We start from the raw sequence: 17,620 nt of genomic DNA on the forward strand, positions 1-17,620 counted from the left end.
TCCATCCCTATCCATCACACCCTGGCAATCTTCTCTGCTCTTGCATCATTTGGTGAAACCATAAAGAAGGAGCTTTTGTGCGCATGCTCCATTGGATAATGCGTCGTTGCTCCATCTCTATTGGCTGACCGCGCCCCCTCTGCACTCGGCCTTTACAGCCCACCACTCCATGCGTGGACATTCAACCCACGCTGCCTGAGACACACGGCCGTCTGCTCCCCAGACAAAAAAAAAAAAAAAAGATGGAGAAAAAGAGCGAGCTCAATGGACATGCGATGCCCAGCTCCGCGTCCACAGCTCGGATGCTGGAGAACAGCGAGCAGGAGGAGCCCTGCGTGGAGGAGCAGCAGGAGGAGCAGAAGAAAAAGCAGAGAGGCTTCAGGGAGAGGCTGTGCGCCTTCCTGAGCCGGAACCTGCTGGTGATCCTCACCGTGTCCGGCGTCCTGGTGGGCGTCGGGCTCGGCATGGTGGTCCGCAGCATGGATCTGACCAAAGCGCAGATGAGCCACTTCGCCTTCCCCGGAGAGATGCTGCTGCGGATGCTGAAGATGATCATCCTGCCGCTGGTGGTCTGCAGCCTGGTGTCCGGCGCCGCCAGCCTGGACACCCGCTCCCTGGGAAAGCTGGGGGGCATAGCGGTCGCCTACTTCCTGGTAACCACGCTGATCGCCTCGGGGATCGGGGTGGCGCTGGCCTTCATCATCAAACCGGGGGTTGGAGCCGGAGCCCTGAACACCAACAGCCTGGGGCTGGAGAGCGTCAGCAGCAACAAGGAGACCACTGACTCCTTCCTGGACCTGGCCAGGTAAGCCCACCGCGCGCCGCTTCACCTTTTACCACATTTCCACACCACAATAATCATTTCAGTGGTTGAAATATGGCTTTATGCACTGAAAAAAATAAATAAATAAAACTCTTTCAAAACAATGTGCACTAACATTTTTAAAGTAAATTTACATTTCAGGTGCAGACAAAAAACAAAACAAAAAAATAACAATTGCTTAACCTAAACTTTCCATTAAAATAAATTTACATATAAATTTTTGCAATTGGCTTAATGTTAATTGAATCAATTTCAATTAACATTAATTGAATGTTAGTTTGAATCAATTTGACTGGATGATCTGGTTGAACTGTAAATTGCCTTGAGATGACATGTCTTGTGAATGTGGCGCTATATAAATAAACTGAATTGAATTGAGGCACCTCAATTAACATTTTAATTGATAGTGAAGCTTGTGTTATATATATATATATATATATATATATATATATATATATATATATATATATATATATATATATATATATATATATATTTTTGAATAACCCTCATAAATTATACCAAGCACTTAAACGATTCACAATTGTGAATAGATTAAGTAGTTTTTTTTAACTTTAGATTCTTAAATAAATATATATTTTAATAATCTGTTATTAAGTAATTTGGGATTTTGAGCACATGTTTATAAAAACACAAAACAACAAATATATTTTATTGAGCTTAAAATGCCCCCAAAAAAGCTATTACAATCTTTTTTGGGTGTTTTCACTGGTGATAATAGGATTTCTCTATATTTAACATCTTTAGTATTGAATAATCTAGTTTATGTCTACTGTTTTAATGATTCCTGATTTTAAACTTAGAGTCCTGGAAAAAAAAAAAAACAGTGAAATAGCCCTTTATTTTATAAATCAAAAGTTAGCTTAAGGTATGCACGTGAGAAATAAAAAAAAAAAAAAATTTCTCTGCATCATCACTTTTGTGTTTTGTTGCTATTGTGCCCTTTATTGACTTAATCAGAGGGAAGAAGAGAATATACAGAGGAAATGTTTGAAGTTGTCTGTGTTGGTGGAATAATAGCCTGTAAGGGCGTATCTCAACCCTAATAATGGGGTTCTGAAAAGTGTTGTTTTTGTTTATTTCTGGTGTTTTATGAACTACATGTTGTGGAAACTGTATCAGTGTCATTTGTCCTGTTTCTGCAGTGGATGGAGAAGAAGAAGCAGCTTTATAAACGCTGTAAGGGTCGTATTAAGCTATTACATCCACTGATGGGACCCTTTCAGTGTGGGTCATGGTACCCTGAAGTTTACATGTCAGCTGCTCTGTAACTGGGTCAGCTCCCACTCTCCATCTCCACACGGGATTCCGGTGGTGGGGGGTCATAGTCATGTGGATGCTCTACCTAATCTGCCCTTTCATCAATGGAACCATCAGTGTTGTGTAACTACTGCTTTGATTTGCAATTCAAATCAAGAAGGGGCTCTCTACCCTGCTGGGCCCTGCACAGCCGTCGCATGTCCCCAGAAGAAAAAGTTTAAGCTTGATTAAAGTGGCCGAAAAGTTTGACCATTTTCCATTTCTACAAAGGTGTAGAAAGTTGTGGACAGGCATGCTTAATTACAAATTCAACTCCTAATGAACAAAAATTAGAATGTATGAAATAATGAATTGCTTAGATATGCATTTTTTTTTTATCATGAATGGAGTCTGCCAATACTGTGCAATTGTTTTAAACCACTGTCAAAGTTTCATAGTCATGTTTTCATCACTGGGGCCAGGACTAGTTCTACAGGGGCCCTGATGGCCCCTCTCTAGAACCGCCATGGCTATAACCTAGATGATCTGCTGGACTCACTTTGCCAGGGCTAAAATTCTGCTTTCTGCCATCAATCTGTGTATTTGTTTATTTTTTTTGTATCTTAAATGCATCTAAAGAAACGGGAAGAGGTTGTGCCTTGTGACAGACTCCCAACAAAGAGTCAAAGATCCTTCTTTTAAATCTGTAATTTGTCAAAAACCTCTTAATTGTAGACACACCACTGGTTCATCTGGAGAGTTTAAAAAATATTTGAATGCCTCAAAGATTTATCAGTTTAACAAAGATTGGTCTAAAAGTTGACAAAAAAAGTTACAAATCATTTAAATTCTTAAAATATAATTTCTAAAAGGCCACTTCTCCTTTAAGCTATCAACAATCTACAAGCTACCTGCTTATCTGGAACCAATGATAAGAAAGATCCTTGTTTGTCCTACCTTCACAAACATAAACATGTTGGGTTTGCAAACTCTAATGGGACATTAACTCCAACTTGTCAAAGGAGATAAAGACTCCAGGTGGACATGTATCTCACACCCAGTGTTTAGTAGGGTGCAGGATGTGTGATGCTGTGGGCCCAATTTTACTTTTTTTTTTTCTAATATTTTGTTAGAACAGCCAGTTCATTTTATTTTAAAATCTGTCGGAGGCTTATTTTGATATTTGGTGTGTTTTGATTATTTAAGCCTGATTTTTAAATAGCATATTTGCGTTTAAATGTTGGAAGGTAGAGGATACTTGTTGTGGTCGTGTTGGGTTATTAATATAAGCCTGCTGCTCAGCGGCCTTCGTTGGGCCTAATAATAAGTTCCCACACATTGAGAGAAGTTGACAGCTGTTGTAGCTGTGTATTTTGGCTCTCTGCAGAATAAACTGAACACTGTGGCTCTCAGCACTTGGCCCTTATCATCACAGCAGATGGATTGTCTGGGTCCAGGTTCCCAGCCGGACTATCAGGCAGGTTGAACCGGCTCTAAACTCACCCAGAGAAGGACTGGACTCAATCTCTGCTCTTCTGTTTGTGGTTTTCTTATATTGTTGAACCAAAGAATAATTTGCTGAGCTCTTATTTGATATGTAGAGTTTTAGTTTTTAGGCTTTTAAAAAAAACAAAAACAAACTCTTTCTTTGGTAAATTTTTCATCACTTAGACTTCATTCAGTTTTGAGCAAACTAAAGTTTATAAAGTATCCATAAAGAGGATCCTGGATATAAGAGTTTCTCCTTCCAGAACCACTGCTTCCGAAAGGTCCTAGTAAAATCCTTCTCACAATTTCTGCACAATACCAGCCCTCTCTGAACCAGTGTGCTGAAACCTTCCCAGAGGGTGAATTCTAACAGCACTGATGACCTCTGACCTCTCCTGCAGCAAGTGTCCGGTTTCACTCTAAAAGCAGGTCTCGTCAAGTATTTTTTGTTTTTTAGTTTAGGAAGGTGTGACCCTTAAAAAAACGGATTTAGAATAGCTTCTCTTGGAGGAAACATCCCAAACATCCTTTAAAAAGAGTGGAAGCTTCCTGTTTGGTTGCCAACAATTAATGGAATTGATGTGATTAATTAATACTTCCTCTTTATGTCGGATGAAGTAGAAAAAACATGGGTGGATTCATGAACCAAAAGCATTTTAGTTTAGCTTTAAGTCTTTCAAGTCTTAAAAAAACCCAAACTTGCTGCACTCTGCTGGATGGACAGATGCATCATCATCTATAATATGACTTAATCTTCTGCAGACCTTATGATCAATCGAAGGAGAAAATGTCCACCTGTGGCTTTCGTTTTGCTGTATTATCTTTTAGATTGTCACTACATGTGGAAATGTGCCTCTTTTCTTCAGCCAGAAATCAAACAAAAACTCCAGCCTCTTCTTCTTTGGGTGGTGCAGAATCAGGATTCCACTTTCCTCTCTGTCCATGACTGTTTAGGTGTTATTATTGGTTCTAGTTTAGCTCCTTCTTCTTCTGCGGAAGGAGGCCCATTTGTTATCCTTCTTGTCTTCCATCCCAAAGGTTGTGAGTTAAAATCCTGTCTGCAAGAAGTTTGCATGTCCTCTGCATGCACACTCTGGTTCACTGGGTTGTATAGTCTCTTTAAATGCCACAGCCCTTCACATATAAACTGCAGAGGTGTGGATACGTCAGATGAGATAAAATATCTTTCTCCTCACAGTTACAGTAATGTTGTTTATGACCTTAATTAGTTTTTTTTTGTTGTTGTTTTTTTTGGCGTTCTGTTCCTGATTGACTTACAGAGGAGTAAAAACTTGGTTTTCAATTACTTATGTGACCTTACATTAAGCCCTAGATAAGATCAAGGTTAGAGTTCCTTTAGTTTTCACATAATGACCACCAAATATTTTTCATCATTAGAAGTATTTCTAAAATGAAGAAAATGGGCTCTTTGAATGATGCATTTGTACCATAGGTCCAACATAAGTGCAGAAAAAAAGATACATGTGCAAATCCTTAGTAGATGAAAGGCTTCTATTCCTGTCTGAATAGTAGTCCTCTTTCAGCCAGCTAGTCGGCAGTGTGCAGTAACATGTGGGGAAGGGAAAATGCTGAGCCCTTTAGAGGTCTCAATAATATAACTTTTAAGCCACAGGACCAGCTTAAGTGAATCTTCTAGTAGTTTGGAAAGTTCAGTGGAGACTTTTGCAGAAATAGACCCACTAGGAGGTAAATGCTTGAGTTGATTTGAGTTTGTTCAATATTTTCCTTGCTCTAGTTGAATGTTCTCCTTTTACAACCTGAATATTTAATTTGGATTTGCTCCAGAGTTTAGACCCAGCTCCCTCACTCTGTCTCGATTTACCTTCTTAACAGAGTTTTATAATCCTTTCAGCTGAAATCTTTGTTGTTGTTACCATGTGTTCTGTCAGTCTGTTTGATCTCACCGCTTCTAACAGATTACAGGCATTCTCTGTTCACTGTTTTCCCATTTACAGAGTCAGACACATGCAGGTGTTTGTTTTAAACTGTCATTATAGCCAGGTTCCCTTCAGCTGGCATTAGTTTAACCTGTGATTCTGCGGATTTAAAACGAAACGATGCTCAGCTCTGGCTAACTAGGAAGCTGACATATGATGGCTTAAAAAAAAAAAAAAAAAAAAAATATGTCCATGGATCTCACTGCAGTGTGGGAAAAACATGCCGTTTCCCAAATGCCCACCTCAATCATGTGATAAAGGGCAACCTGACCTTCAGCTTAGTTCCTGCGGGAATTTTACATTTACCCTCTGCTGTGTTCGGTAACAGTGGAAAAAAGTTGCAGGTTTGTATGACCGGCCGAGGTCATGTATTGACTGAATCAACATTCAGCCCAGGAGTGAGGGTAAAGTTTACTGGACTCATTAGGGGACTGGATCTGCTTACCGGCTGTGGAAACAAACTTGTGCAAAGAGTTGATGTTCTTGGACAATACAACGCAATCCCAGAAGATACAGTTTCCAAATCTCCACACATTTCTTTTTTTTTGGGGGGGGGGTTCCCAGTACTCCCAGTAATCCCAGTATGCTTATCTCACAGCTTGATAATAAACTCAGTGGGAGGAATGAATACGATCAGATAAACTACAGAAAAAATAGCTTTTTGCTCTGATTACATCTGAACAGAACGCTCATTAACAATTGTTTTCATTTATCTCTTTAAAATAAGCAGAATAAAGGCTACCTGTGAGCTACAGAGTGATGTCTGTCCTGTTATAACAGCAGCAAGGTTGGATTCCCAGCCTGGGTCTGTATGTGCCATCAAACATTCTCCGTGTTGTGAATTCAGTTCAGACAAAAATGTATATGTTAAATAATGGTGCCAATATCATCCATCTAATGTCTTTGTCTGATGTGAGGTCACAGACTCACAAACCCCAGCGAGCCTCTTCCCAGAGATGCTGTGGATCTTATCCTGGGGACCCAGCTTAGATGGATTATTCATTCAAATCCAATTAATTTTCTTGTTAAGTGTTTAGAAATAAAATACTGCCTTTATTACAGCCACCAGCTTTAAAGGAGAAGTTCGGTTTTTTACACTTTAAGCCCATTTTCTGTAGTGTCCAGGATGAAATCGAATGATCGACACCAAAAGATTGACAATTGCTCCTGTCTCTGCTTTTTGGCTCATTTAGAATCCACCCCTGGCTGCTTTAGAATGGCTTGCATAGAGCATGTCCGATAATGTCCTTAAAACAACCTTAAACGTTCTTTTTTTAAAATATGCTACTCACCGGGTCGTCAGCGCTGTTCAATGACGTTCCAAAAAAAGTTTCGTGAAGAAAAAACGTTCCTGTAGTGTTTTATTTAGCATTTTGTAAATCCCATTGAGTTCTGTTGGAATAGTCAATATTCCGCTGCCACCGGAAACGGAAATGGAGCCTGTTTACACAGTTGTAGTCTTTTCGCTTCACTCTGTGCACTCCGACGTCGAGAATCAAGAATCCACCTTTCGTATTCCATTTTCAGAGTTTTTTAAAGTGTTTAACAGAGACATTAGCACCTCGACTTCGGAGTACACAGAGTGAAGCGAAAAGACTACAACTGTGTAAACAGGCCCCATTTCCGTTTCCGGTGGCAGCGGAATATTGACTATTCCTACAGAACTCAATGGGATTTACAAAATGCTAAATAAAACACTACAGGAACGTTTTTTCTTCACGAAACTTTTTTTGGAACGTCATTGAACAGCGCTGACGACCCGGTGAGTAGCATATTTAAAAAAAAAGAACGTTTAAGGTTGTTTTAAGGACATAATCGGACATGCTCTATGGAAGCCATTCTGAAGCAGCCAGGGGTGGATTCTAAATGAGCCAAAAAGCAGAGACAGGAGCAATTGTCAAACTTTTGGTGGCGATCATTCGATTTCATCCTGGACACTACAGAAAATGGGCTTAAAGTGTAAAAAACCGAACTTCTCCTTTAATAGACTTTAAAGTGATTTGGGCTAAAACAATGAATCAGATTAATTGATTATTGATATTATCCCTAACTAATTTAGTTATCGATTAATCGTCAAGTGGAGCACAAAGACTAAAACATGCCTTTAGCTGACAGAGCAGCTCTTTTAGTAATTATGTCAAAATTATAAAAAGATATGTAAATATTTTAACTTTAAGATAAAAAAACTTTTGTCAATATGCTCTATCCAGAACTCAAGAGGAAAAGTTTTAGTTTTACTTAGTTTAATGCTGTAAAAAAATCTTCTGTAAGGAACCTTTTGCTATCAGATTATCAATTGATTCATTGACAAAATAATCAACAGATTAATCTATTGGCAAAATAATTATTAGTTGCAGCCCTAAAAGTTTTGGAACAAAACAGAGCAGCAAATGGCAAACATGGTGTTATCACTGTCTGTTGATAAGAATCTGATAAGTGTGGCATGTTTGTTTATTCAGGCCCTTTAACTCTCCTACCCCTAAATGCAGTCCTGTGCGACCAGCTGTATTGAAGTCACTTAATTAGTAAATAGAGTCCAGGTGTGTTTTGCTAAATCTCAGAACAAGAACAGCTGTTCTGTTATGGCCAGCAAATCGGCCCTCAATGGTCGCTGTCCTGCAGGTTTTAGTTGTTTTTTTTTGCTTCAGCACAGCTGATTCTGATTATGGCTGTTCAGCTAAAGCTTGTTAATCAGTTATCAATGAAAATCAGCTGTGCTGAGGCAGGAAAACCTCCATTGAGGCCAACTTTTGATGGTCCTGCACCAAAGGTTTGTTAAAACATTTAGGAGTGTTAATTAAGGGTTGCCTAGGAGCTCTTTGGTAGAGTTGATGCACAAACTTCCGTGGATAAACATTTTCCCAAATTTAAATCTCAACTTCACTCCATTTCCTGAATGTTGCATCCCTATTTCTCAGTTTTATGTCATGTTGAGGTACTGATGAATAAAAGCCATTTGTGCAACAAAATAACAAACATCAAAATAGATTAGAATCTATATTCAAAAAACTGTTTGTTTTTAAGTGTGTGAGGTTGTTCGAGTTTCCTAGAAGCCTTATTTGCTTTCTTTGCTTTAATGTTCATCCTTACACTAGGTTCTGGGTCTGATCTCAGAGCTGTTTCCATACGACACATATCTGGAAAACAGCTGATTCATTAAAATGTGGAGTGAGCTCTCAAATGTATTAAGATTTTGGTTCAATAAGATAAAAATGTTAAAATGTGTCTCTAAATGTGGAAAAGAGACTTTCATGTTTATAGGGTGGAAAAAAAATAATGTTTGGGCCACTTGATTCAGGCTTGGTTTGGAAAACATTTCCTCTTCCAGAAGCTTCAGCTCGATTAAACCCATTGACACATCAGAAACTGCATCACCATGGCTCTGGTTTTATCTGCATCTAATTTGTTTTTTCCCCCTCTTCTTAACTCAGGAATCTGTTTCCATCGAACTTGGTGGCAGCTGCTTTCCGTTCTGTAAGTGACTTTTCTCTGGTGGCTTTCCTTTCATATGTTGTGTTGGATTGTTCGTCCTAATTTATTTTACCGACCACGTGGATGCCTCTCCAGGTTCATTTACAGAGGCAATATAACACCCAAAGACCCCGCTCCTGCAAGCCTTTTTTTTAACCCCCCTTGTCTTTCTCCAACACCCGTTACCATGGCAAAACCATTCCGTTCCCACTAGCCTAGCAACCCACTCTTGAACAGTGCCCGCTTCATTTCCTAGAATTATGTTTGCTGTGTGCTTAAGCCAAAGGAAAACAAGGAAAATTCAATATTTTAGGATGCGAGGCGTGAAATGACTATGCAAACACTCTCCAGGAAAAGTGCGTCCAATTACAGCTGTCAAAGCATTCACACCTTTCTCATTTCAGTCAAGCACAAAATCCTCTCTGTGAATTATAAACTTACAAGCTGGTCAGTAAGTGGCAGAGCAAGAGAAGCAGAGTTCATAGAGTTCAATAAATCCCTGAAACACATGCATTTAGTACGGTGAGAGAGCCCCAGTGAAGGGGTTTAAATGTGGGTTAAACCACAAAAGCAGAATGGAGGGTAGATTTAAATAAATCCTTGCAGAGATTGCAAAAAGCTGTTTAATTTAATTAGAAGAAATATCAGATTTTTTTTACTTCTTGGGGTAATGCCCTGTAAATATAAATAAAACTACAATAAAAACAAAAAGAATAAAAGAAATACAGTAAAAAATGTATATCTCATTATGGGCATCAACGTCAATTTTTTAACTTTCAGTTATTTATTTTAACTATATTATTAAATATGTGTTATGAATGTGGTCTAATTTGCACATGGTCAAAACTATGCATACAGGCTTAAAAATGCCCCGTGTTATCTTATTATTAGCAGAATATAAGCAATTTGCTTCTTGTAGCCATAAGAATAAGGTACTGCTCAATAATCCTTGCTAATGATTGATGTTTTGAGAATTATTTTTTATAGATTTGGTTAAGTTTTATTTTTTTATCGTTATTTTTTTATTTTTGGATAATTAGTACAATATCATCTAAATAATAATTTTTTTCAGGCTGAAAAATAACATCCAAGCACTGAACTTTGAGGAGATCTATATCTAATTAGTTTAAGTGCAGAGGATTTACATTAATTTACATTACAGCCAAACCTATTTTTCATTAATTTAGTGTGATCTAAGTCATTAAACATATTCAATGGTATTTCAGGCTCCATGTTAGTCACCTTATGTTAACAATTTCCCTGTTTATACATCTGCATTTTTGCATGGGGCAATGAATTAAGTCATGATGCATATAAAACTCCTGTTGGGGCCTTCCATTAGTGCATAAAAACAGATTTATGGAGCACACATTTCTAACAATATAATGTTTATGTTTTATGTTATAGTATGCCACGGATTACAAAATGGTTGCTGTGGGTAACGATACCAATGGGACAATCCTCTATCAAAAGGTAAGCACAGAAAGCACAAAAGATTATTGGACACGAAAGGCCAGATGTTTTATTTCTAAAAAGGAAAGGAGCTCTCATCGACAGCCACCCACCCAAACAGTTATCTGTTTGCTTTCAGCACTTGGTGTGTAAGCGAGTTATCAATCGGTGCAGACTAACTCAATAGGCAATTTGTGCTGCACCAATGGGAAGGTCTGTTGTGATTTTTAGATTGTTTTTCTTGTTGTAGCTGGACTTTGAATGTAGAAAAACTAAATTTCGTAGTATAAAAGTTTAATTTTTTTTTTTTTATATATAAAAAATGCCTTTGTAGAAAAACCACGCCACAGAAAACCACATGGCGTTTGCCTGTTTATCTGATACCGGGTTATAAGGTAGTTTTGTCAACAACTTGGAGATCATATTCTACAAAGAACAATGTTATTCACAGGTGGAATGCATTTAAGACATTTCCCCATCTAGTGAAAGTAAAGCCAAGTTCACCCCAATGGCATCAAGTTCAGAGGAATTACAAAAAGTAAGAGCTGCAACTCAGACTCCATAGGCAACCAGATAAAAATATAAAGAAAAACATCCAGATTGTTCAGAGGGGTTACCAGAAAAAAAAATAAACTTTTTTTTTGCCCCCCAAAAAAACATAGTTTAGCCAAGTTTCATCTAAATGACTTCTAAATGACCTCTGCAACAATGTTCTTTTTACATTAGTGCCTAGAAGTTTGATCATAATGCTCTGGACCATATTTAAGAAAAGGAAACTCCTCTTACAAGCTGTGAAGTAAAGTTGTTGAAAAGTTATGATTGTGCCTTTTTTTTTCCATTTTGAAATCAAATTTGGGATCATCTGTTCAACAACAGAAGCTTGGTCCAAACTCTGCTATCACAACCAAATTTAAACAGCAGGTGTATCATCTACAGCAGGAGAACATTTTGGTTGCCTCCTTCCTGGACTCAGCTGAACACGTCAGGCCAGGTGTAACTACAATGAGAAGAAAACAAAAAACTATTGAATATGTAAATGTTGTAAAAATGTCAAATAATGCAAAATTAGAGAGTAGTAAGAGAAAATAAAAGCAAGGAGAAGTGGACTCCATGTCCTCCAGCGGCTTAAGCCTAGAACAGCATAGGTATAGACATAACTCAGGATGATCTGAGCGATTCTAATTATACATTTTATGAAAAAAGATTGTTTGAACTTGGTCTGAAAAAGATAGTTTGGTGTCTGCCTCAGAATAAATCTGGTAGTTGCTTTCATAAGAGAAAAACCTGAAAACTACAAAAGTCTGCTTCCAGCTCTACTGTTAAAAATTGTAAGGAACAATCAGAGCTTTCTTACATGATTCAGCCTGATTATTTATGGCTCTATATGAGAGAAGGAGAATTAAAATTTTAAGGAGAGGTAAATAAAGGGAATCTAAAATAACTGAAATATCTCTCTGGCTATAACAGGTCATGGTTTGTTGTTCAGTTCAGTGTTATTGGTCAAAGCTGGTCAGGCTGTGGGAGAGCTCAACGCACTATGAAGGGATTGAGCTCAGGATTTGTTGCTGTCTTTATTCATTATCCATCATCCAGTTCATTGAATTCTCCTGCTGCCTGAGACCTGTGCAACCGTGCAAGCTCTCTCTATAGTAAGGAGTGCTGTACAAACGAGAGTGACTGTATAAGCTCTCCAGCTCGACTAGTTTACTTTACCATAAATGAGGGGGGCGCATGTTGTTCCTGACCAGGCTTAGACTGGCTGAGCAACTGCTGTTGTGGAAACATATTTAAAGAACTAAAAAAACAGTTCTGGTTGGCTTTGGGTCAACATGTATGTTTTTGCCGTGCTAGCTGTATGTACTCAAACACTTTGGTCTTAATTGAACTCTTGTGTGTGTTGAGATAAAAAAAATAGATATGTTATTAAATAAAAACACTTCTGGCACTCCCACCTACCTTACTATGGTAGTTTTGATTTTTAAGTATATTTCTCCCAAGAATATGAATAATCAACATTTTACCTGCAATCAGTTATTTATATTGGTAATGAATTATTTCTGCACTTAGGGACCTTTGCTGTTAGGGCATTGCACAAGCCTTAAAGATGCAAAAAAAAAAATTTCAGTTACATTCCGCATGACTTGTTTCCCCCTTTTTGCCTTTCTACACTAAGTTGGGTGGATTTTTCTTGGGTTGTGCACAGACCCATAAGAAGATATGGCTTTGATGGCTTCTAATTTACAGCGTTTTTCGGCAGTTTAACTCAGTTTTAAAATGTTTTGTTGGAATTTGATCATCTCTCATTAAAAGCTAAAATACTTAGAATGAATAAACCTTGACAAGTATATTGGATTCTGAGTAGATGTTCTTTAAAACACTATTTGGGATTCAGTGAATCTTTTATTCTAGTTGTGCAAAAATGCCAATAGAGCCTTTCTGTGTTTATTTTTCTTTTTTTTTTCCTTGTTTTGAAAAAGTGTAAAAACTGCAAGATATAAATCAGTTGAACTTAAACTGATCTATAAAGTATGTGTATGTTTTCACTGACGGTCTATGGAGCAAGAACTGATAATGGTTGTAATGAAGTTTTTTTTAAGCCATCATTTTTTTTAAGATCTTAATTTAATTGTTCATTTTTTTTTTTTTATTTGTGCTTCCTTTATGTCACTGCAAAGTTTCTTGTGCTCTAGTGCTCCTTATATCCTAAACTGCTCAGGCTTAACGTATTTTCAAAGATAAATTTCTGTTTTCTTGTCTGTTGATTTTAAATGGAAGTACTTTTTAGAGATTTTCTCTCAAAATCTGTATAGTTTGTACATGTTCTCACAGTGTAACATTTCTGGATGTTTTAGGTGCCGATTGGAACTGAAACAGATGGCATGAACATCCTGGGTCTGGTGCTGTTTGCTATGGTGTTCGGTGTGGCCCTGCGGATGCTTGGACAGGAGGGAGAAGAGCTAATTCGTTTCTTTAATGCATTCAATGAGGCAACGATGGTGCTGGTGTCCTGGATCATGTGGTAAATATGGATGGATGGCCCCCACCTGTTCAAGGTTTGATCAAAGGTGCCAATGATCTTCTTTCATAGTAATGCCTTCTTTCTTTCTTAGGTACATTCCCTTTGGCATCATGTTTCTCGTGGGAAGTAAGATCGTAGAAATGGAGGATGTGGTTCTTCTGGTCACAAGTCTGGGGAAATACATCTTCGCTTCAATCTTGGGCCACATCATCCATGGAGGCATTGTTCTTCCCCTCATCTACTTTGCATTCACACGAAAAAACCCCTACAGTTTCCTTTCAGGCCTCATCACACCTTTCACCACCGCCTTCGCCACCTGCTCCAGGTATTCTCCCACAGTGGCCAACGTATTTGGTTTTTCTCGCCAACATGGATCATCCAGGCGATAATTTCACCCTGCTGTTTGATGTTTTTCACCAGTTCAGCAACTCTTCCTTCAATGATAAAGTGCGTGGAAGAAAACAACGGTGTGGACAAACGCATTAGCCGCTTCATCCTTCCCATTGGAGCCACCGTGAACATGGATGGAGCAGCCATTTTCCAGTGTATTGCTGCCGTCTTCATCGCACAGCTCAACAATACTGAGCTCAATGCAGGACAGATCTTTACCATCTTGTAAGTTTTATTTTTTAAAAGGAGTTAGATGTTTTGCAAAAAAAGGGTTCAAGGCAACTTTTTAAAACTTTTCTACATTATTATGCATTTTACATCAATGATGCATTGAGCTAAATGTTGCCCTCTCCATTAAGGTTTACAGTTCTTGTCCTGTTGGAGGGTAAACCCCAAGTCTTTTTTAGCCTCTTGTAGGATTTTTCACTATTTAGATTCGTCCATGATTCAATCAGCAATGTGCAATACTTTTTTGTAAGGAAAGCAATGCATACAATGTAAAAAAAAAAAAAAAAGTGAATAAAGTAAAATGGCGTTTACATAATGAATGTAGAGCTTTCTTTTTTTCATTTTTTGCAACAGATTCATTAATGGTTTCGATCACTTATAGGGTAACGGCTACAGCCTCCAGTGTCGGTGCTGCTGGTATCCCAGCCGGCGGCATCATCACCATCGCCATCATCCTTGAGGCCATCGGTCTGCCGACCAATGATCTGTCCCTCATGCTGGCTGTCGACTGGATTGTGTGAGTAAAGTTAAACCGAATACATACACTGATAAACAGTCAGTATTATGGGGGCAGAGGAAAAGCAAGTTAAACAGGTTTTCAGTGTTTTTTCAGATAAAAGTCGTCTTTTTATGCAGAGCTTTAAACATAGAGTTCACCTCCTGAAAAAGGAATCTGATCTCGGAAAGCCATGATTATTAGCAAGGACATTGAACCGCATTTAATTAGTTTATTCCCATTTGTTTTTAAATTCAGTGATCGTACTACTACAGTTGTGAACGTTGAAGGTGACGCCCTGGGAGCAGGAATCCTCCACCACATCAACCAGCTGGAGTCAAAGAAGCATCAACAGGAGGTGGCGGCGGAGCTGGAAGAGGTCAGGGTTGAATCTGTGGCCAATGTTCAGGCGGAAGAGGAGACGTCGCCGCTCGTCATGCGTCAAACTAAAATCTTGGAGGGCTTGCCCGAAGCCATTGAATCTGTCCTGTGAACTCAGGCAAACTTTCCTTTCTTGACCATTTTACCTGAGATTTGTGACGTTGCTGCTTATCGGGCATCAGTGTGACCTGATGTTCTTAAAAAACACAACAAAAAAGTTAAACAAAAAAAAAGAAAAGGTTGCAACTATGAAGGTTAAAAGTCACAGTCTGCAATGAAGAATCTGCAGAGCATCCAGGATTCTAATCCCAGATAGCACGTGATGAAATTAAACAAATATTTTTCTAATTAAAATCTCATCATAATCGGTAAGTCATCTAATATGTTTCATGTTTTTTCACTCAAAGGTACATATTATCTCTAAAACAGGACCGAAACGTTCCAATAAATGTTCAAGATGTTTTCCTTAAAGCAACTTTAAAATGTGTGTAAAGATGCCAGGTTTTTGTAAAAAAAAAAAAATTAAAATTCTATTTTAATGAATCATTAAACCGATTTGCAAACATTAAGTATAACAAATTTTGCGCAATCCTGGTTGAAAAACGACAACAAAAAAGTATGAAAGGCTAAAAATATAAAACCCAAATAAACACAGCAATGGCTTGCCTGCATCATTGTGCACACCCTTAAACTAACACTATATTGAAGCACCTCATAAAACATTTTTGGCATTCATTCTTCCCTAACGTTACCCATCTATAATCCGATCAAACTAAAATGAAGTCCTGCTGGTATTTTTGAGAATTATGCATCCCTCAGCTAAAGCTGCAGGAGAAAGAAATGGAGCAGTTTTAACTTTTGTTGCTTCATCATGACTCTATGAGCATTATTTGGTAAACATATGGTACAACAGGAATATTGCAAAAACTTTCAGGATAAAATCCCAAGAACATTTGGAAAACAGTTCCTCAAAATATGTTTAGCACAGGAATTGTACTTCAAACCATTAAAAGGAAATCACACCTAGATTTCAACATGGTGGTGGCAGCATCATGTTATGTTTAGTTTTCTTAAATGTAACCAAGTTTATGTCACAATGGCTGAAGTTTTGAATATTTACATCTTGTAAAACTTTCGGGTCTAGATTAAAAATCTGAACATGGATTTACTTTATAGCTTCACTTGTAGTCTGAGATCCAAATCAACTATAGTGCTGCTGAAACTGGTTCAATTAAGGATTTGTATAATGGTGTCCACATTATTGCAACTAGGTTATTGTATCTTTTTATGTTTTCACATTTTACCAGATTTATTTAATTTACTGTGAAATTTTAGAGCATTTTTGTCATATTACTTTTTGAAGAAGCTTTAATATCTTTTCAAAATCTTATTTTTTACATCAAAAACCTGGCAATTTAACCGGACACTTTGAAACACACTTTGTTATGTGAAAATTTTTAAGGACTTTTGTTTTTATACCATCATAAAACAAAACAAAAAAACACAGAGCCATCATTCACCTTATGGGAATCATAGCTGGGCATTGTTGTGACAGATACATTCCATTACCTTGTCATGTCTAATAGAAATGATGATAGTCACCATTCAGGTTAAATTAACAGATTTTCTGGGTTTTTTTTTATAATTATTGAAAGCTGAATTTTTCTGCTGTGTAGCTCCCAATCTTAAATAGTATTAGTTAAAGATATTTGGGCTTGTTTTGGCAGAATGAATTGGTAAATTCTAAACCCTGAATAATCTAATAATCATTCAAAGCTAATGGGTTTTACTGTTGTTAATTTTTTGCTCAAGACAGGAAACTTTGGCTGTCAAGACTATTACTCTTAAACTAGCAATTTTTTTTTGTTTATTTACACAGTTAAAATCAGTAATTTCCATCGAAAATAAATATGCTTAAGTAAGAGGCAAAAAACCCAATGAAGCTATGAACTCTGTACCACGGAAAACAAAATCCAAATTATTCTACAAAAATTTGATCTTGCATGTTTTGAATATGTTGATTATGAAAAATAAAAACATCACATTCAAGGATATTTATGAGAATCGGGGAATAAAATGCATTGAAAACGGCCCATCTTATGGCTGCCTTTTATTTCGTTTTTTTGCTTCTCAGGTGTATAAATATTTAGCAAACAGTTGTTAAAAAAAAACATTTCTAAAAGAGATCTTTCCTTTGACTATGACTATAACTATAACACTGCCTTTTTAAATTCTGCAAAGCCGGTAGATGTCGTAAAAATGGTGACCATCTTAAAATCCATGTGCGGGCACTGCATGTAAATTTGGAGAAAAAAAAAGAAAAACCCCGAAAACTTTGCTGGCTTTAAAAAATATGTTGAAAAATGTATAATATGATTCACAAAATGCTTCCATTATGGCAGCTTGGGGGGTATTAATGGTTGAAGTGCCACAATTTAGTTAATAAATTGTTGAATAGGAAAATAATTTAACTACATGATTACATGATACATGTAGAATAAATTCCTTAATTATTTGAATTAGTTGATTGAATATTAATAAATCAATAAATAGAGAAAATGAGTGAGCATCTCTGCTCCCAGCCCTGGGTAAAGCAGAACAAAATGGATGGAGATATCTGCTGCAAAATCATGTATAGTGTAATTTGAAATTAT

At 37.4% G+C, this 17,620-nt stretch overlaps 1 protein-coding gene across 1 annotated transcript; it reads left to right on the top strand.

Moving 5' to 3' along the window:
- Window positions 1-179: 179 nt before the first annotated feature.
- On the top strand, window positions 180-15,978 carry slc1a4 (solute carrier family 1 member 4). The gene is made up of 8 exons (XM_038299483.1): window positions 180-805; window positions 8,961-9,003; window positions 10,408-10,473; window positions 13,305-13,471; window positions 13,563-13,796; window positions 13,892-14,086; window positions 14,472-14,606; window positions 14,844-15,978. Exons 1-8 carry the CDS (start codon window positions 243-245, stop codon window positions 15,076-15,078), a joined length of 1,638 nt encoding a protein of 545 aa, XP_038155411.1. The 5' UTR covers window positions 180-242; the 3' UTR covers window positions 15,079-15,978.
- The last annotated feature ends 1,642 nt before the right edge of the window (window positions 15,979-17,620 follow it).

Source organism: Cyprinodon tularosa, unplaced genomic scaffold (assembly GCF_016077235.1).
Source record: "Cyprinodon tularosa strain WSP-4 unplaced genomic scaffold, ASM1607723v1 ctg43, whole genome shotgun sequence".
NCBI classification, from domain to species: Eukaryota; Metazoa; Chordata; class Actinopteri; order Cyprinodontiformes; family Cyprinodontidae; genus Cyprinodon; species Cyprinodon tularosa.

What these genes read in the sequence shown, in the direction of transcription:
- slc1a4 (XM_038299483.1), top strand. Translation starts at nt 243, where the DNA reads ATGGAGAAAAAGAGCGAGCTCAATGGACATGCGATGCCCAGCTCCGCG. An exon ending in GGACAATCCTCTATCAAAAG is followed by an intron (nt 10,474 to 13,304) that starts GTAAGCACAGAA and finishes TGGATGTTTTAG; the next exon opens with GTGCCGATTGGAACTGAAAC. An exon ending in GGACAGATCTTTACCATCTT is followed by an intron (nt 14,087 to 14,471) that starts GTAAGTTTTATT and finishes GATCACTTATAG; the next exon opens with GGTAACGGCTACAGCCTCCA.